We start from the raw sequence: 21,394 nt of genomic DNA, 5'->3' as shown, positions 1-21,394 counted from the left end.
AATTCAATACTGAAGGGGGCGCACATTGGACACAGGCAATCAAGGGAGCTGGCCATGAAAGAATCAATGGGTGGTGTGAGAGAACAGTCGCACAAGATGCTGATCTGTGGGTTCCAGTGAAGCCTGGAGTGCACTGGCTGTGAGAAGGCAGGAAGGAATGGAGTGGCAGAGGCTTGAACATGTTTTATGACTTCAGCTGTTTAGAACAAGTATTGTTGTAAAGGAGGGGGTAGCACTGGGCACAAAAGCACAAAGAGAATGGTTTTAAGTGCAATTATTAACTAGAAAACATTAAAAGTTGCACAGAAATGAAATGGAATCATGATTGAACCAAATAATGTATTAAAATAATGTATTATGATTATTACTTCCATTAATAATGGAAAATGCCATTTTATACTATTAATCAGAAGTTGTTACTTAACTGTTGAACTCAAAAGAGACTTGAGGATGTTTGTAACCAAGTTGAATCCTTAGAGAAAGGCAGTATATCATCTTTAACCCTGATGAAAAGAGAAAAACTGGGTACACTTGATATAATCACTAAGGGTTGGAAGCAGTTGCTTTGGGGGATTATAATTAGTGAGGGCCAGACAGGGAAGGGCATTATCTATTTCATTAATTCCTTTTAGTTTAGTTTTGTTTGTTTTTCTTTGTGTATAGGCATGGATATCTGTGGTAAAAATAAAAATAGTCATTAATTTTTTTAAAGAAAAGGACCAAGTGTCCTAAACAAATAATTCAACATTACCACAATTCTAGAATTTGTGAGAAAATTCTTACTTAGTTTTAGAAACATAACAGGGATATGTTCAGGATACATTGTTCAGTAAAATAAGCAGATTTTAACATACAGTATATAAACATGCCTCATAACAAAGTGTATATGGGTTTTTTTGCATTGAAAAAATACAAGATGAAACAGAAATGCCGAAGACAATTATTTCTGAATGGTATATGATAAATGCTTTTGGGTAAGTTCTTTCAAATGTCATATGACTCCATTAGAATTAGAAGATGATAGAAGAAGCTAAGAGGGATGGCACATGCCCATAGTCCCACACATACAACTCAGGAGGAGGACACAGAAGATAAGTAAGGAGTTCAGGGCTAGCCTGGACTGAATGAGACCCTGTTTCAAGAAACAAACAAACAAGAGGCTGGAGAGGTGGCTCAGCAGTTAAGAATACTGGTTGTTCTTGCAGAAGACCTGGGTTTGAATCCCAGCACCCACATGGCAGCTAACAACTGTCCATAACTCCACCAGGGGATCTAACAGCTTCTTCTGTCCTCTGTGGGCATTGCACAATAACACAGGCACCTAAACACAGGCAATACACACATACACATAAAATAAAATAAAAAATAAATAAAATATATAAAAAGAAGCAACAAACAGAAAACTGTTCAGACAAAACAAAAAAAGTTAGAAAAGGTTTCCATTCATGAAAAGTCCATTTATTCTTTCTATGAAGAAAGTACCATAGTAAACTCTTCAAAGATTTTGAAGGTATATAAGATGCAATTTCAACAATGTCTTGACTGTACATGGAGCTTACAAAAAAACATGTAAATGTCCCCAAATAAAGCCACAAATAGCATAAGGTGGGCTATTAGAGTCAATACAGTTATTGTGTTGGGAGGAAGATCACTAAGATAGAGGAGCATTAAGGAAGCCCAAAGTGGAAACACACAAATGACCTTAAGAAGTAGAAATCATGTGAAGCCATTCTAGAAAGAAACAAGACTCAAAAGTACATGTGATAGCAACTTCGGCTGAAGTCTTGATAACTGATGGGAAGCATGCTTTGAGGCCACACTGCATAGAGTGTTGAAGCCCGATGAAGAGATTTGTTCAATAGAAATTAACAGTCTTTGAAAGTTGGTCAAGAGGGAGTAGAGAACTAACAGAGGGAGAGGTTTGGATCTCACGTCTGCTAGGCCAGCCCAGGTGAGTTACGTGAAGACTCGGAGTGTGATACCAGCTGCAGAAGTAAAAAGCAGAAATAAACTTAAGCAGGAGTGGAGAAGCTGAGCGTACAGAGTTCATCAATTAATTGGAAGCAGGAAAAATAGGTGATGGTAACAAAAGTGGCCATATTGTTTAACATTGGACCATTGTGTGGTGGTAGAACCAGCACAACAGGGCAGTAAAAACAAGGAGGAACGGAGGAACTTTGATGGAGGACGATGTGTTTAGGTATCTTGAAAGTTTGGTTTGATTTCAGGGGACTGTGCTTGAGACGAATACTTAGAAGGCTGTTGGAAATATGGATTCAAAATGCAATCATTGAGTAAATACATACTGAGCATCTTGTGTATTTAACAATGACCATAGACATTATTGATTGAAAATGGAGTGAAATCTGTCTGTATGTACAGAGGTCCTTGTTTGGACTAAGGAAATAAATAGATATCAGGAAAGTAACTATAGTTCAGTTGTCATAACAATGTGTCTGCACAATCTGAGCAGAGCTGTGAAGGCACAGAGGACAAAGCTGTTTTGATTGTGTGGAAGTGATTCCCACAAATCAGTGAGCAAAGGCTTTCATGAACCATGCAAGCTGATAACATGGGAAATTATTCCAGACCTAATGTGGATTTCTTATAGAAATGAACATTTGACCTAGAGAGTAAATAAGAATATTACAGTACTGAAAACAAAACCTGGAAAAACCCAATATATTTCCAGGAGGGAAGATGTTACAGAGTCAGTGAAGACACAAACTCTAATTTCCCAAACAACAGGAAATTCGAGATAGGAGAAAGTTCAATGGTGAAATGTAAATAGAATCCTCATGAACTTGATTTTAAAGAAATACTATCAAGGAGCTTATAGCAATGTTTTTACGAGAATTGTTGAGTCTTGGAATTAAGCAAAGATTGATGGTGATGTTTGAAAACAATTTTCAAAAGAATATAGTCATGGCACAAAAGTGGACTTTGAAAGAGTTAAGTATGAGGAAGAAAAAAAATGATGCCTTCCTCAGAAATCCTGAAATACTGCTTGCTCTACCATCCCAACCCCTAATTCTCTGAATATTTCCTTTTCTTCATTTATTACCGTAGATGTTCCTGCCTCAGACATACCTACCTGTCCAGTCATCTCATAAAAAGTTCTCTTGTGTGATACCAGCACACTATTCTTTTGTACAATCTGTAGTATGTTGCTTGTATATTGAGTATCTGTCCTTACTCAACTCTATTGTGTAAACTTGGGCACCATGAGAATTTGTTCTCCACACCCATTAGTTTCAGCACCTATTATTCTTTGTGATAAATGGAGAGAGGTAGAAAAAAAGGGTAGAGTATTTCCACAGCAAATTTCTAGGACATGAAATAGTATTAAAAGACATGTCAATATCTAACATGTCACCCAGTATTTGAAGAGGTGGGGAAGTTGAGGCATACTTAAAATTAATCCTAAAGCATAATTACTGGAATCCCTGATGGACTCACTGAGAACAGGGTGGGATGAAGAGGAAGGAGCTCTGTTTTAGAACATCAATGACAAGATGGGAGAAAAAGAACTAAAACACATGAAATAAGCTTCATAAATAAGTAGAAAATGAGTTAACCAGTAAAATGTTGTGACAGTTGATATTGTCAACTTGACAGGATGCCAAGTCCCCTAGGTGATAAACTCTAGGTTTACTGCCTGGAGGTATTATCTAGATTAAATTAACCTCAGGGCATACCTGTGGGGGATTATTTTAATTAGGAGAACTGAGGTGGGAAGACCACCCTGTGGAGCCACTCCCTGAGCTTAAGTCCTAGACTAAGTAAAAAGGAGAAAGGGGGCTGAGTGCCAGTGTTCACTGCTCTCTGCTTCCTGGTTGTGGGGCCATGTGACCAGCTGTTTCAAACTCCTGCTGCTTTGACCGCCCTGCCATGATGCGCTTAAATTATCCTTGAGCTATCAACTGAGATAAACTCTTTCTCCCCTTGAGTTGCTGTTATCAAGGTATTTTATCACAAGAAGAAGTAACTGAGGCAAAAGTATAATGCCTTCTTCACATTATCAAGTGAGTTGAGAAGTGATAGAGGGTTAGGAGTCAAGAGCAGTGTGGTAGAACCATATTTCAACTAGGTTAGAATGGTATAAAGGGCACTTGAAGTATGAGGAAGGAAGTGCGGAAGGAAAAGCAGAACACAGAGACACCGGAGGCTCCAGTGCAACAGGACTAACATGAGGGATAACAGGAGATGGCTGAATGGCTACCCAGGGGACCGTTCCTGTAATGGAAGTGCTTAATGAGTATTAATTGGCTAGTGGACTTATTCAGTATAAATCCATCATTGTTTCTAGAAAATCATTGAATAGTAATAGAAAATGAAAATATTCAATATGTGGTTCCAGGTCTTCCAATGTAGCTGCATGCAAATATCTATTATTTACACTGTTTTCAACTAAAAATATTTTCATGTCTTTTAGTGCTGTCATGTTAGCCTATAAGTTTTACAGAGTATTCACAGCTACTTCCCTGAAATTCTTGGTTTTGGAAAATAGAAATTGATTTCCCCAGTATTTTTAAATAACTAATCTTGCCTTAGAACACACTTGTTTAAAATGCTTTATTAAAATCAATCATGAAAACTAACTTTAATTTGTGTCTACCTCAAACACAGTCCACGGGTTTGGTGTTTTTGGTTTTAATCAGTAGTGAAATGGTTAGGCAGCCTTGAGAACTTCTCCCTGTTACAGAATTGAAACTTCCCTTGTGACCAGTGTCATCACCTGGGTTTGTAAGGTGACTGGCAGCGAGGGTGTTATCACAGAAGAAAAAAAAAAAAAAAAAAGAGGCCTTTGTTTGTTCTCTGGAAAAAACTAAGTAATTCCTCGGGGAGTCCAATGAGAGTCACCAGCCTGATTTACACTATCCTGCAGGACCAAAGGCTCTGGCCCAGACCAGTTGTTCATATTTTTTGTTCTCAACAAATTTCAACCCGGGAGTTGAAGTGCTCCATGACAGTTTCATGAATAATGGTGTATTAAATCATGCCTCTGTCCATGAAGATTTTTTTTTTCTTACCAGTTTTAAAAAAGTTGTGCACCATGAGCATTATAGTACCTATTTTAATAGCTGTGTTGAGACCATGGCTCCCTGACTAGTAGAAAAAAAAAATTGTTTCTTGAATATGAGATGCTTTGAAAAACCACCATTTTCCTTGTAACTCAATATTTCAGGGCCTCAGTAGCTCTGGGTAATAATCCTGACTCGGAGCACCTCGTAGGGTAATTCTTGGTATCACAAAGACAGTGTCTGTGCAAGACATATACACCTGCTGCAAAGCTTTGCTGTGTGAAGTTACCACCCAGTCCAGAGAAAAGAGAAACCGACCCACCTGCCTCTGCCTCCCGAGTGCTGGGATTAAAGGCCTGCATCACCACACCTGACTCCTACTTTCATCTGTAAATCTTTCAATGCTTGAATTCTTTCAGGTTTCCTGGTACAGAACAAATAATCTCTATTAAACAATGATATTTCAAGTTGTTATAATTTTAGTTTTTCTTCAGAGAATTTCTCAGTTCTTACTAAAGCTCATGTACATGGGAGAGGGAGTCTGCATGTGCGGGCACACACACACACACACACACACACACACACACAGGTACATCCATCCAAGACAGCCTGATTCATCTTTTTAATGAGTCAAACCTGACATAATTATGTAAAAGTTAATGTGCTAAGAGTCACATAATTTGAAAATTGATCATCTGCCCGTCATGTTCAGGAATACAGTCAGAGCATGAGTTGAGTTGATTCAGTCTTTCCCCTATTACCGGAGGTACAATCTGCCTATCTTCTTGCTGTCTTTTAGCTTTAGTAGACAATTTATTATTACAGTTCTGCCTAAATTGGAATGTGGAGGAGGAAGAGACCAAGTCTGAAAAGCATAGAAATGTTTTTTTCCAAACTAGCAAAAGCTAGCTGTTAATTTTGCTTTGGATGAAGCTGAGACCAAGCAGCACACTAACCCTGAGCTCTCTTCACAGTGGGTAAACCTCACAAGTGCAACTACTGTGGACGAAGCTACAAGCAGCGCAGTTCACTGGAGGAGCACAAGGAACGCTGCCACAACTATCTCCAGAATGTCAACATGGAGGCTGCGGGGCAGGTCATGAGTCACCATGGTGGGTAGAAACAGCGTTTGGGATTCTCATTCCCTCCTCTTCTGCTTGTGTAGCTCCTCTTGTGGTCTAAGTCCTCCTTCTGCCTTTCTACATGAAGACAGACTCTTACTGTGTTTCACACAGTTTTAAACCACATTAACTTTGTATGGGATTATCTTCCTTGGCAGTTGGCATAAGCTGTTTTGGAATACAGTGCAAACAAGCTTATTAAGTTTGTGTGGCACTCCCAGATTGTTTCTGATGACACGTGTTTGAATTAAGGCAAGTGGCAGCCAGGCTGAATACACCAGAGGCAAGTACTGTTGAGTGTTCTCTTGGATTTCTCCAGCCAAATGGTAGAAGAGATTCCACATAATCTGTAGGGTTCCTGAGAGAAAGGATATACGTTGTTTGCAGCTTCTTCATGGGTAGACAGTCTGTGACATAACTTGAAATTTTTCCAACCTGCCTCATAATTTATTTGGGAAATTAGTCATTTTACTTTCTACAAGTGTAAGAAACAGTCTAGGCAAAATTTAAACTCATCTCCTTCCCCCGAAAATACATTCTGTAAGCAAAGCATCTTAATCTTCCCAATATTGCTCTAGGAGGCAGAAAGGTGGTCCCTGAGGTTTGCCACACCTGCAAAGTGTTTGAGTTAATCAGCCTTACAAAGAAAAGTAGTGAATTTCAGTTTTGTAGATTTGTAGTGTCTATCTTGCCTTACTATTTTTTAATATTATATTTATTTTTATTTTATGTGTTTGAGTGTATTGTCTGCATGCATATAAGTGCACCTGTGTGTGCAGTGCCTGCAGAGGTCAGAAGAGGGTGTTGGATCATCTGGAACTGGAGTTATGGATGGTTGCTAGCTGCCATGTGGGTGCTGGGAACTGAACCTCAGTCCTCTGGAAGAGCAGTCAGTGCTCTTAACTGCTGAGCCATCCCTCCAGCCCCTATAACTTTATTTTTTTATTTTTATTTCTATTTTAAAAGATTTGACCAATACTAAATGATATAAGCTCAGTCACTATAAATATTCATTGACATAGACATAGCCAACTCAAGGAGCATTTATGGGATGTTTTAGTTTTTATGTCTATAGAATATACTGTGGAACTGTACTTAGGTAGTTAGTGATTTGTGGTTGTGATTTTGGAAATTTTTAAACTTTAAATATTTTTGTTATTTTAAATAATTAAGCATTTTCTTATATTGAGAATAGGTTGTATCATCTAAAGAATTTGACTTAGTTTGATTCATTGTTGTGAACAAATTCAACTATTTTTATATTAGTAGCAGTAGTAACTAACATTTCCCTAGACCTATCCCTGCTTCAACTTTATGTAAATTCAGCTGCAAGCTTGCATTTTCTGGGTGGGTGAGGATAACATAGAACCCAGTGCATGGAGGTTATACACTAGTGGGCCTTGGAGTCCAGTAATCCTGGTCTGACATTGTGGTGTCTGAATATGTTATATTTAGGTATGGTGTGAGAGCTAAAGATGATGGGTTATATGATAAATGCCACCTCAATAGTTGTATTTGCTGTTAGATATCAGGACATTAACACTAAGAAACAGTAAATAAACCATTCCCTATAATGTGAACAGTGTTAACTTAAACATTGTATATTACATTTGCCTATGCAAAGTACTGCTTTGGTTTAAATTGTTGGTTTTAAGGATAACTGGAGGCAGAGAGCTGATAGACACTTAGGAACTTGCCGAAGCTTACCAGAGACATGACAGCATCATGACTAGTTTTCCGTGTAGTGCTTTCCCAATATAATCCTAGCATTTGATGCAAATTCCATTCATTAATTTGTTTTTCCATTCATTCATTTCTGGACATCTGCATTACATATGGTACCAAATAAGAACCAGAGTTTCTCATGACTGTATTGTTGTCAAGAAGATATAAATGCCTAATTATCAACATTGTCTCTTAGCATATTGACCTGTCATAGAATTAGTGTCACATTTCATGGAGAAATAAAGATAAATCTAAATAACTTGGACTTTGGTATTGTCCCTTTTTCCTAGATTGTTTAGCTCTTCTCAAGCATAGACCCTTCATGAGGTGGTGCTGAACCTACAACAGAACAGAGAATGAGCTTAAAGAGTTGAGATGGGGACACTGGGCAGAGCAGAGGCAAAAAAAGCCAGGGAGGAGTAGTGGGTGATGGCAGGTTTTGATATCATAGGCTTTAACGTTTGCTCTGAAACAGTGTTTTAACCGCATTTCATATTGTGATTTTCTGGGTTCACGGTAATATTTTGAGAGCATCCTAAATCCTTTTCCTCACATGAACATACTTAATAGGGAATTGAGTGTATGAAGTAGCAGGTGATAAATGCCGCAAAGGAGGAAACCATGAGTGACTGATGCTAAGGCTCACTGTTAGTCTTGTTTCATAGATACGGCTTGGCTTGTACCTCAAACATTCATATTTATTGCCTTCCTTCTCTTCCTGTCCTCAGTCTTGTCTACTTTCTCCCCTTTGTTTTAGTGGTATGAGTGATGGTTGTTCATCATATGGCTGTCATTAACTCTATAAACTGGATTTTTATTTCATGTCTGACATAGTTTTTATTTCCTAGCCTCTCTTTTCCAAGACATGTTTGTCCCCATGTTGGCTCTTCATGACAAGACGTGTCTGAATTAAAAAAGACATTCTTTCACTTCATGCAAAAAACATGAAGGACTTACTGTTTGCAATGTTCTATGGAACATACTGGAAAGAGAAAGATCAAAAGACACACTTCATTTCATACACTTATGTTCTGGTAGGGAACAATTTGTGTTAAAAATAAAATGAATGAAGCAAAATCTGTAATGAAGATGCCCACAGTTCTCCAGGAACACAGATAACAGGTTTAGTTAATGAGGACGTCAAGGAACAATTCTAGACACACATAGCATCAGATCTGAGCGTAAAGGATGAGTGAAAATTCCATCTATCTGACAGCACACAGACGATACATTCCATGTGGAGAAGAGGTGTGGAGGTATAAGAGATCATTACCAGATAATACAAGCTAAATAAAGGAGTTACAGGAAATGAAGCTGAAGTAGTTGATTGTGATGCAAAAGCAGGCCCTCCTGTGCTAATCCAGGCTTTAAATTTCATAGCATGATTGATGGGGAGCCACTGGGTGATCAATTTTGTGACACCAATGCAGAGTATAGGATTGATATCTGCCTGGGTCAGGGGGTGAGTACGGGCGGAGACGATATGAAGGTGTGTTTAGGAAGGAAAATTCAAAGTTCTTATAAGCATTGATTGAGTTGGAGGCAAATGAAGTCTGTTTGTTCTTAGAATTTGAAATTTGATGACTTTTTTTTGTTAAAAGAAACTGTTGGGAATACTCACGTGGATCTACCTTTACAGCTTATCAATGTGATGAAATAATAGCAATGAAAAAATAAATACACTTTTATTTTGGTTGTAACTTCAAATAAAGTCAAAGAAGATACTTAGTTTTGGACTTTGCTCAAGCAAATGAAGCTACTGTCATAACACATAGGTAAACCTTTAGCCTCCATAAATGCCTTGCCATGTGAGTAATGCAACTGAGATATGAGACCTAGACAATATACCTTGAGTTTTAAGCAGCATATATCCAGAAACATTGTTGGGTCGCACACAATTCATGAAAGCAGAATCTCAAATTGCATAACTGAGGAAAAATGTGTCATAACGTTTCTCCATGGTAGAACTTACAAGTATATCAAACTGGTTTAGAAAATGTCAGCATTCAAAATATAGCTGCAAAAACTTAGTATAGCATAGCCCAGGCTCTGAGGCCAGACTTCCCAGTAGAAAACACTCTGTACTTGCTCGTGGTGCACTGAGAAAAATATTGAATATCTCTGAGTCTTTGATTCCCCATCTGTAAAACGAAAATGGTAATAGCACGTGTTTCATGAGGTCCTTGAAACTACTAGTAGATTATTAAATACAAAGCCTTGAAGTGGTACTTATCACCTAGCACATGTCAATTATTGCTTCTGCCAGTAAGGTAGAAAGAAGACAGACTTTTCTCAAAAATGGCTGTTGAAAATAGAAGTTAGACCAAAACTCTGCCCGAATCATTGTTTTCAGTTCACGAGCTTCATTGAAGTTGGAACAAGTCATCTGAGCTGAGGTGGATGTGGTGTGGGACAGTTCCCACACCCAGGTTTCATTTTGAGTATTAGGTATGTACAAGTATGAAAATTCAGGGTAAGACTTAGAGTAAAACAGCCAGCTTGTAGACTACTCATTTCAGAACCGATTAGCATATTCAATTTGGGGGGCAAACCCCATCAACTAGTTTTGCTGCTTTTTTAGCAAATTTTGCAGTGTTTTTTCTTACCAATGTTTTTTTCATTTTAGATATAGGTCTATGCCATATTTATTCTTTAGTTCACACATGGACTACTTTGTACCTTTGTAGATGTTTGATTTTGTTTTTTTGAGACAGTCTTGGTATGTAGCTCAGGCTAACCTACAACTTAACTTATGACCATTCTCTTGCCTCAATTTCCCAACTGTTGGTCATTTTTTATAGTTCTTAAAGATCATATAATGCATATAGAGTCTTATGTAAGTCCTTGGGCCATATTCTCCTCTTGATAATATCAGAAGGAATATCAGTGTAGATGACCTTATTACTAAACTCTATCTTGAATTTTTTCCTAACCTCATATCCAACAGTTACATAATTGCTTATTATTCAGAAACAGATGCTTTATTATTAAGTGTAGATTAAACATTAACCTTTTGTGGTCAAGCTACTAGGTTACCCAAACATAAATTGAATGTTGATTTCTTTAAACATGGCTGAACTAAGAAAACCTATGTATTGATGCTATTTGTTTCTTCAAGATCAGCAAAATGTGTTGGTTATTAAATGGGTCACCTGAATTGTACTTTCAATTTTCTTCATTTTCATTTCTGCTTTAAAATTTTGACTGTCCATCAGCAGGATCCCTTATAGATGAGAATGCTTTAGGCTACACATAGTAGGCCTATCCTCTTCAAACAAAAGGATTCAAGTGAATCACTTTACAGTCATGCTGTCTGATCAAAGAGAGCCTTTAGCTCTTTCTTATGAGCACTAACTTTAATCAGATGATCTGATCCATGTGAAATGTTACCCTATTGTTAATTAAACATCTGGGACAGGATTTCTGCTCAAAGCAACTTTTATAAATGGCTTTGTCTACACTATGAATATCAATAACGAAGCCCCTGGCAACTTAGAAATGCCATGAAGAGAGCCCAGCACTGGGGCCTCTGTCAAATGAATTAGGGCAGTAGTTTAGTGAGCCAGTGTGCCAGTTTAGAAGTGGATCCCTTTATCCTGCCGAAGAGCTGTTTTTAAAACTAAGTTAACCATCTTAAAGCTGCACAGTTTACTATGCGTTAGCAAGTTCAGAACCAGATCTCCTTCTTGAAGGCTGCTTTGTACAGGTAGTGAGACTGCTGTCAGTGAGGCTAAGAACTCACCAAATACAAAAATTTGCTGCAGGAAATCACATGGGAGGCATCATTGTGTTGTTATTCTGTCTAGTTAAGCTTTTCTCCAAAACAAGCTGATATAAGTAAATTCTTTTAGACGAAAATAAAGTCCGAAAACCTTGAAAATAGTGTAATTTTAAAGTATAGTAGATTTTCATCTACACTAAAAATACATTCAGAGGAGTAAAATGAAAAACCAGATAAACATGTTGATCACCAGTCATGGCATACACACAGACCACTGTGTGTGTATGTATGTTAAAATTAAAGACTATTCTCTTAGACTGTACGATTTTTTTTCTTGCTTTTGTTCAAGTAGACTAACTTATTTTTTGTAACACAGATTGAGATGGCATGCATATCTCGGTGTATTTCAAATGTTGAAGAAATTACCAGAGTGCCTCTTTCTATGTTTTGATATAGTACCTCCTATTGAAGATTGTAAGGAACAAGAGCCTATTATGGACAACAATATTTCTCTGGTGCCTTTTGAGAGACCTGCTGTCATAGAGAAGCTCACGGCAAATATGGGGAAACGTAAAAGCTCCACTCCACAAAAGTTTGTGGGTAAGCAGTATAGTGCTTTTGCTTCTCCACAGGGTGATTTCAATTGGAAAAGATAAGATCACATGTGTTAGAATTATATATGACATGTTTCATAGCATGAAAAAAGTCTATGTCTTTTCTCCATTAATATCTCCCAACTGTGTGACACTGCAGTGTGTCACACCCTTGGGCATATGGGAAGGAGTTAAAGGAAGACTACCAGAGGAAAACACCATCTCAGCATACATCCATGAAACAGCATGTGAAAACTCGAGTGTTACTTTAAATAATCATACGGAATAAGGGAAGAGGTCTGCACTGTTGGCCATATTTGGAATTTCTTTTAAATTTTCATTAATGCCAGGTTTTTGACTGTTTTCTGTCATTAATTTTAGTATTTGACCCAGAATTAAGAATCATTTAAAAATTTTTCCCAAAACTCTGCTGTAGAAAAACAATGTAGCAGCCTGCATCCAAAGTGTTTCATGTGTGCACCTTTGTTTTACATTTCGATCCTTGTTTTTTCATCCAGCTTATGATTTTGAACCAAAAAGATTTGGTATCATATATCTGAACTTTGTTTTTTCATTGCCAGGCCCTTAGATAGTCTTTGGTACGCCCAGTGTAGACATCACTCTGCATGCATGCTGTAAGTCAGGGAGTATCTGAAGACAGAGACTCGTGCATTTTTTAAAGACTATGAATAATGAAGAGTCAATAGAAAGAGTTGTTAAAGAACCTTGTTCATTGTATGTATAATATATCTTTCTTGTACTGACAGAGTTAAGAGGTACAAAGAGGTAAAAATATAAAACAGATTCTCACATTCTAGTATCAGAGAGTGTTTTAGGATAGCCTTATTGAGTTATTCCAGTAAGACCTTCGAGAAGGCTTCTTCCAAATTTATAATTAACTAGCCAGTCCCTTATCACATTAATATCAGCTGGTGGGATTCAGTAAGAGCTCGTCAAAACAAGACCAGTAGGTGAGTCCAAGTGCCATGGTTTGTGTGGATTCGGTTCAAGTCCCTAGACCATACTAAATGACCCATGACAACAAGCTTTGTTTCTATTCCTTTTCTTCCTTCTTATAGGTACCTACAAATAAAGGGGGCTATGCCAGTTTACTTATTTGTTTTATTTTGATTTTATGTTACTTTATGTATTTACATTTTTTGTATTATGAGGACCATGTCTCACTCCATAGCCCTGACTGGTGTGGAACTCCCTCCATAGCTTAGGCTAGACTTACACTCACAATAGTCCTCCTGCCTCAGCCTTCTGTGTGCTCATGTGGAGGCATGAACCACCATGTTCAGCACTTCATGTCTTTTAAACATTGAATAGTTTGTGAGAGATAAATATTTATATGTTAAGTGGCCACCAGTGTAGTTGGAAAAAGTAGGAAGTTTGTTATTATTTCTGCCTTCTGGATTTATATATTCTGCTTTGTGTAACACTTCATGTTTCCTATGACTTAGAGACATTGCTCTCAATATGATCTAATAACATTTCTTAAAATAAGGGTACAGTTTTAAAAACCTATAATATAATCACAAAAGAACATTATATTTTTATTTAAATTTGAGATTTTTCTAATTTATAGAGTTAAATAGTAATAGCAGCCAATCATTACAGTAACAAAGTAGCTATTTCTGTGATTGCTGTTGAAATGGAAATTTCTATCACTAAAACATCATTAAACCCTTTCCCCACATCCCTCCCATTGAATACTGCTGTTTGACCTATGAAGCTCTCCAGGCAGTGATTCCTGAAGTGATAAGTATCTGTCTCTTCCTCCCATCCTGGTTCAACTTAGATTTCTTAGTTCATCCCTTCCAACATTCTTGATTCTCTTGCCTTGTCCTGCTGCCTTCTCCCAGTGAAACCTCAGTCTCAGGAGTCAGACTCAGCATCTTTTCCACATTTCTATCCCAGCTGCTAGTATTTTTGGAAAAAAGTCTTACAGCTTTATAAATTACTGTCACTACAGAAAATGTGTAACTGACCCAAGACACCAGTTTGCCCACTATGGTATGTAGTGACATTCCTTTGATCTATCCCCTAGTAGTCTTCGCTCTAATCCCCATCATGGCCCCATTGACTCTGTTATCTACTCTCTACACACCTGGTATCTGTCTCCTTGGTGATCTATCTATACTCACAAGGGGTAAGATGAGTTAACATGATTTCAGGATGATACCATGAATCCTAAAAGATAGTGTATATCCAGACATGGTGTGTTCTTTTTTCTTAATTCAATGAAAGAAGTATCCCTCTTTCTGATTAAGGTTAGTTCCTGGTTTGGGCTTCTGAATTCTATTTGTCCACACACTGTTATTTCCTTCTGTCTCACTTGCCTGTGTGCATGACATGACAAATTCTCGTAACTTCAACAAAAACCTCCCATTGATCCCAAGTCTCCTTTTGTTCCTATCACCTGCTTTCCTCTCTTCAAGAATGGAGTTGTTGAAGGAATTTTCAGAGCCTACTATCCAGCTTTCTTTCGTTTTGTTCATTTTCTAGTACATACAACCTGGCTTTCTTCCTCGGGCCCCACTGAAATTGCTCTTATGGAGGTTGCAACCCAGTTCCATGCTTCTGAATCCAAAGAGTCATTTTTAAACTGTGTCTTACACACATCTTAAGGAGCATTTGCCACTGTTGAATAGTTAGCTCCTTCTGAAAAACGCACGCTCCCCTTGGTGTCTATGACATTCGTCTCTCTTCCTTTTCCTCCTGCTTCTCTGTTCCTTCTCGTTCAGCTCTTCTGTTGTGACAGAGTACTAAGGGAGTCCGCCATTCATATGTGTGACTATCTTAATAGTACAAAATAAAACCAAAAAACATGTTTTGCCCTCCTAAATTGGAAGATTAAGTTCATATGAATAGAGAATGCTGGACACCTCACCACGGATGTTCCACATTAGACCTTGGGAGCAAGAACAGGATTGCCCTCTGACAGACCCATTCCTGACTCCATCCATTATCAAAGAGACCTCACACAGACACATGCATAGACACTCCTGCCTGTACATACAAGTTCTTTTTGCATCATACCCCACATAAAGCACTAAAGAGTAATGTCTTCACTGTGTGTCAGACCTGAGTGTGTGTATTCCAGTACACAGTTGGCAAAGAGGATGTAGAGCCCTAGAAGCATACTCAGAAGCTAAGGAATTCTGGGCCCTTGTACACAAATGAGTCAGATGTGCATTTACTGGTCATAGAACATCGTCATTCCATTAGAAGCGAGACTAGAGGCTTTCTGAACACGATGCTGAATATAAGATTCCAGCTTGGCTTAATCTGTGTTGGCATATGAGTTTTTCCAGGTCTATTTTTTACCTTCTTTTCACAATTTACCGTTTGCTGAGTGGTATCATTGACTGTCATGGCTCCTTTCTATATATCAAACCCACATTTCTCTTCTAAGAGATATAACTATTACTCATATTGAGCCACAAACTGAATTGATCATCTTTTCTATCTCACTGTCATCCCCTAGTTTCCCAAATCTGAATACTCAGCTTCATGCTTCTCTCTGTCATGGCCTATGCCTAGATTATCACCAAGCCCTAACAATAGTATTTTTTGTATCTCTGCTCCTTCCTCTGCCCTGTATCTGCACTGCCATGACACTAGTCCAGGCTACCCTGATCACTGTAGCAACTCTTGTTCATTCTTGTTAAGTGAGTGTTTAATCAAGTCACTTTCCCTGTTTAACCACTGCAAGCTCTAATACTTTTCAAGATAAAATTCCTCCCTCTCCTGTTGAGTGAGCCCTTAATATCACACTCTTCTCACTCATCTGTTTCCTCTCTCAGCCATGTTGAAATGTCATTGCTTATTCATAAGTCATGCCCTCTTGATTCAGAGTCTTCCTGCCCACCAGCAGCTCCACCTCCACATCTCTTCTCTGGGCTAATGTTTACCATCACACTGGTCTCCCCAACACCACTTCCTCTCCCTGTATAAGTTAAATATATCTCTTCTTGGAGTCTGTAATACCTACCTTGTGAATGATCGTTAAGCTCTTTGGGAACATAGGTCAGGCTTATCTGGCTTAACTTTGAAACTTTTAAAGTTGCAATATCTAAAAATGGGTGCCAGGATATGATTTCTTATGTTTTTCTTCATTGATCTACCTTTGGGCGTTTACTTCTGATCTGAAATAACACTTCTTGAATGTGCTTTTTCCATCGTGCAGTGCTGTGGATCCACAGCTCCTAACAGCATTACACATTATGTTTCTACCCACAGAAACATACTCCATACTACATGTAAATAAGCAGGAGATGTATATTTTAGAAAAACTTTATCTATAAGCTTTATTTGTCAAAATATCTAGGTAAAGACCACATTGTTTTCCTGGCTGTTTTTTTAAATCAATTATTCCATCATCTGAGACTATTGCTATTTTTCTGGTAGAAGCACCCAGGCTATGTTATGGCTAGTGTTCAGACCTTGTGCTGAAAAAATTTTGTTTGTTGTAGTAAATATTAAAGAAAAGACATGGAATCTAATAACAGAAATATATAATATCACCATCACACATACCAGAATAAAGAAAACAATGATATAAAAATGAAAGACTGTCAACTTCAAGAACCGAACTGAAATATGTTTCCTGTTGGCGAACTAGTTCCTTGGAAGTGATTTCTAATACAATTTAAGTAGCCTTTAATTTTATTCATTTTATCAGATGACACAGCTTTTAAACTCTTTTAATAATGACTTTAAAATTCTATGGACTGACATATATTGGTTCTATAACTTTTCTGAATCAGTTGCTAAATCAACCAAGTAATTCCTGTCTGAGTGATACAACAGGCTGTACGCAGATCCCTCGTGCCGCCACGGTCTTTTCAGCTGATCACTGTGTTTGATACATGCAGAAATAAGCATGGTCTCTGACATGTTCGCCTGGCACTCATTCTTCATCCTATGCGTGCCATGCGACAATTACAACTGAGGTGAAAGTACACCTTTCCCTGCCGTCTGTGTGTGTTCCTGTGGCAGTATTAGAACAAGGGCGTGTGACGCGTTACCAGTTCTTTTTGTCGTGCTTATAAAACCTGTGCATCTGAACAGAATTGAAGGAGCCCAAATACTTGATCTAAAGACTAAAATACACCCTTTTGTGTAAAACATAAGAGATTAGTTATTCGTACCTTTCCATATTTGTAGTCCAGTCACTAAATTTGTTGTGCTTTTTTCTTTTCCTTTTCCCTTCCTCTTTTCTAATTTTAGGGGAAAAGCTCATGCGATTCAGCTACCCAGATATTCATTTTGATATGAACTTGACGTACGAGAAGGAGGCTGAGCTGATGCAGTCTCATATGATGGACCAAGCCATCAACAATGCAATCACCTACCTTGGAGCTGAGGCCCTTCACCCTCTGATGCAGCACCCGCCAAGCACAATTGCTGAGGTGGCCCCAGTCATAAGCTCAGCTTATTCTCAGGTCTATCATCCAAATAGGATAGAAAGACCCATTAGCAGGGAAACCTCTGATAGTCATGAAAACAACATGGATGGCCCTATCTCTCTCATCAGACCAAAGAGTCGACCCCAGGAAAGAGAGGCCTCTCCCAGCAATAGCTGCCTCGATTCTACTGACTCAGAAAGCAGCCATGATGACCACCAGTCCTACCAAGGAAACCCTGCCTTAAATCCCAAGAGGAAACAAAGCCCAGCTTACATGAAGGAGGATGTCAAGGCTTTGGATGCCACCAAAGCCCCCAAGGGCTCTCTGAAGGACATCTACAAGGTTTTCAATGGAGAAGGAGAACAGATAAGGGCCTTCAAGTGTGAGCACTGCCGAGTCCTTTTCCTAGACCATGTCATGTACACCATTCACATGGGTTGCCATGGCTACCGGGACCCACTGGAATGCAACATCTGTGGCTACAGAAGCCAGGACCGTTATGAGTTTTCATCACACATTGTTCGAGGGGAGCACACATTCCACTAGGCCTTTTCATTCCAAAGGGGACCCCTATGAAGTAAAGAACTGCACATGAAGAAATACTGCACTTACAGTCCCACCTTCCCTCATGTTTTTAATACTGTTACTGTCTCTAATTCTTATTTTGTGGACACAGTGTCATTTGCTCTGCCTAATTATAATAAGGAAGAAATGAGAGATGGGAGGGGGATGTTCACCGATAACTCGGCTTGTTTATTTTGTGGGAGTTTAAAGCAGTTCAGTTCTGCCTTCCACATTAAGGCTTATGTCGTGGTTTGGAAAAAATCACATGATTCATATAGATTCACCTAAGATATTTGGAGTTTCCACTGATATCCAGGGTTGTTATTGAAGGCAGGAAAGTTGAGAGTTTTCTGGGTAGGACTGTGGCAATTTAAAATGGTCTAAGTAATTTTATTCTCAAAGAAGATGTTTCCCAAAATGTAAACCGGTTTTCTTGTTCTTAGAGATCATGGAACACAAACATATTGTTACTTTGAATAACTCCTAGGAAAAGTTGAGTTGTGGGTTCTATGTTTACCTCCCCTATGGAATTTATAATTCAGTATGTTTTACACTATACCATATAGCAAAACTTTTAAACTACAGGTAGGTAAGGGCCACTATGATACATCTGAGGTCCTTTGATCTTATTTTTCTAAACTTAAGCACTGTTTTTCCATAGTCTTGATGACTGGCATTTTATAGACACCCAGGCAGCCTTACTTTTAACACCTGTAACAAATAGTATTTTTATGTAGTTTTCAGAATAACATATGGTCTAAGAGTGGGTAAAAAGCAGTCAGTAACTTCCAAGAGGGAATTCTACTTTTCACAAATTTAATATTTTTTTTAAGTTGTAATGTGATGGCAGCCTAGTATACATATTCATTCAAAAAGTGTGTTTACTATTGTCACTTTATCAACATTTAATCAGTGTTAACCAGTCAGCAGAAAAATGTAATGAGGCTAACAGTAGGGGAAATCCCACTCTGAGAACCCTTTTCTGGTATTTCTCTTCAAGCGTGACCATTCAGTGTTCTGTCCATTGTCCATTCTTCTTTTACTCTTGGAGTAGAAGGTCTGGAAAAGTCTTGCTATAGGCTGCCTCTTTCACAATCTCCTCGGAGCAACTGCTAATTGGACATAAATGCGGTCGCTTAAACCCTGTAAGATTATTGAACTAGGGCTATTTATTCTAGTGTTTCTTCAGTAATAATATTTACTGCTTTTGCTGCAGACAGAAGGGAACGTCTTTGTAGCCTGTACATCGCACTGCAGGTCAAACAAAGGAACAACGAAGTTTCCTTTCTCCCTTCTTAGAGTTGAGAATGTGAGCCCTCAGGTGAAGGCCCTGCACTTTCTAAAAAGCCTTCAATCTGTACGTCCTTGTCAGAAATGAATCTCAACCTCTTAATACAGAAATCCCATCTTCTTTTCATTCACATATGGCCTGTCCTCTCTGTTTCGTGTGCAGATCTTAAGTTCACATCTGTAAGGGCTTTGCTTTTCTCTTTGAGTCCAACATGCCTTTGGGGTCAGGATTCGAGCACTAAGTCATTTAGGTAGACACTTTGGGGAGGCATAACTTGATGCTTATGTTTAGGAAGCAGACCTGACTAGGACTAGATTATTTGATAACCATTTGTGAATACTGAGTCTGCTAAGCAGTACAGATAACTGCTCTAAAAGATCATTAAATAGGATGCTGAAACTGCTTAACTACCATGTGGTGTGAGGAGGGGCAAGACTCGAGAAATAGGCAGGTGAGCAATACTGCTGTTAACTCATTCTCCAGGTTTCCCTCTGCTCATTTAAGCAACTTCCAGGCGCTGACATAGAGCTAGGCAAAAATGGCTTTAAGTTGGCTCTTTTTCGAATCCCTGTCTTACTCATTTCTGAAGAAATGTTCAAATGGTTCCTTTAAAATAAGAGAATATACCAAAACAGACAGATAGAATGCCAACTAGTATTTTTCTTTTAAATTTCATTCCTTGGTACATTGTAAACAGTTTTTTTTAAGGATGAAGTAAACTTGCAAGAAATTTTTAATCCTCATTTACCCTAAGCACTCTCAAGTAATAATGGAAATTGGGATTTCCTTTTTAATTTTGAAAGCTAAATAATTTTTAGGCTTATGGTCTTGAAATTTAAGAAAGCATTTGGATGCCTGTCAGTGTGTTCACAATTTTGGCCCTGCATGAATTTCTGCTGGCGTCCTCTGTGAATTTTCTACCTTCCAGCCCTTCATCCCTAGTGTATTAAGAATCATGTATCTTCCTGCCCTGGGATGTAACTGAATTTAGGGCTACCTGAAGAGTTGTTTAGTCCCCCTATGGAGATGGTACCAGTGCACTCTACTTTCATGATTCCGTCTTATTGGGAAACCTAATTTGTTCAAGGAGTTACCTGTGAGGGTATATTTGTTGTAAACATATACTAGTATTTTCTTAGCTGCATGACACAGTGGACAGAAAGAAGAGGCAGTGGTTCTGGTGTGGCAGGGACAAATAAGGACAAGGGTGATTCAGATTTGTAGGTGACAGAGAATGTTATGGACATAGTGCTTTCTGTGGACCTCTGGGCGGCTGTATTTGCTCCATCTCACCAGAGGAAATGGCAGCAACTAAAATAAGCATGAGGGTCAGATACGAAATAAATCAAATTTTACATAACAGTTGCAAGCCCAGTTTATTTAGGTGAGATTTCACAGTGCAAAATGTATTTGAGGGGCATGAAAATGGGTTATCCTCTGTGTTTTCCAGTTTGGCAGAAATCCAGAAATTCATCAGATTGCTTTGTCCTAATTTTGCCCAGAATTTTTATCTCCAGCTCCTTCTGGAGAGTAGGCTGCCTCTCTGTAATAGAGATGAGTCGCTGTTACAAAGACTTTTAAACCAGTGGGCGTGGCCTGCAGGAAGACTGGAGGGAGGAGGCCTGAAACACCAGAGGGTCAAAAATGGCTAAAAGAAAACTTACAATTCAGCTTTAGAAAGAATTAGGTCCTATCTGCTGACATACATGCAGGTGATTGTGTGAATAAGTTATAGTTTGCATGCACATGTGTAAAAACATCTTCTGAGGAAAATTCATAGGAAGGGGCACTAGTGTTTTCAGACATGTGACAAAAGCATAGAGTTAATACTTGAGAGTTAGGTTTACTTTACCAGATTGTATTAAGAAATCCTAACATTATGAGTGTGTCTTTAGGGCTGATGGCAACTTAAAGTCTTCATTATTTACATCCAGAAAA

The 21,394-nt window shown here is 38.4% G+C and overlaps 1 protein-coding gene across 7 annotated transcripts in view; it reads left to right on the top strand.

The window, feature by feature from the left end:
• The window catches only part of Ikzf2 (IKAROS family zinc finger 2), a 148,775-nt gene extending 127,381 nt beyond the window's left edge, over positions 1-21,394 (top strand). For all 7 annotated transcript variants that reach the window (XM_029569940.1, XM_008846249.3, XM_008846250.2 and 4 more), the window contains 3 exons: positions 5,999-6,136; positions 12,048-12,191; positions 17,423-21,394. In XM_029569940.1, the coding sequence (XP_029425800.1) occupies positions 5,999-6,136; positions 12,048-12,191; positions 17,423-18,147 (1,007 nt within the window). In that variant the 3' untranslated portion in view covers positions 18,148-21,394. The remainder of the gene's footprint in view (positions 1-5,998; positions 6,137-12,047; positions 12,192-17,422) is intronic.

Source organism: Nannospalax galili, unplaced genomic scaffold, assembly GCF_000622305.1.
Source record: "Nannospalax galili isolate Female #2095 unplaced genomic scaffold, S.galili_v1.0 scaffold281, whole genome shotgun sequence".
Classification (NCBI taxonomy): Eukaryota; Metazoa; Chordata; class Mammalia; order Rodentia; family Spalacidae; genus Nannospalax; species Nannospalax galili.
This window is presented reverse-complemented; position numbering and strand designations above follow the sequence as displayed.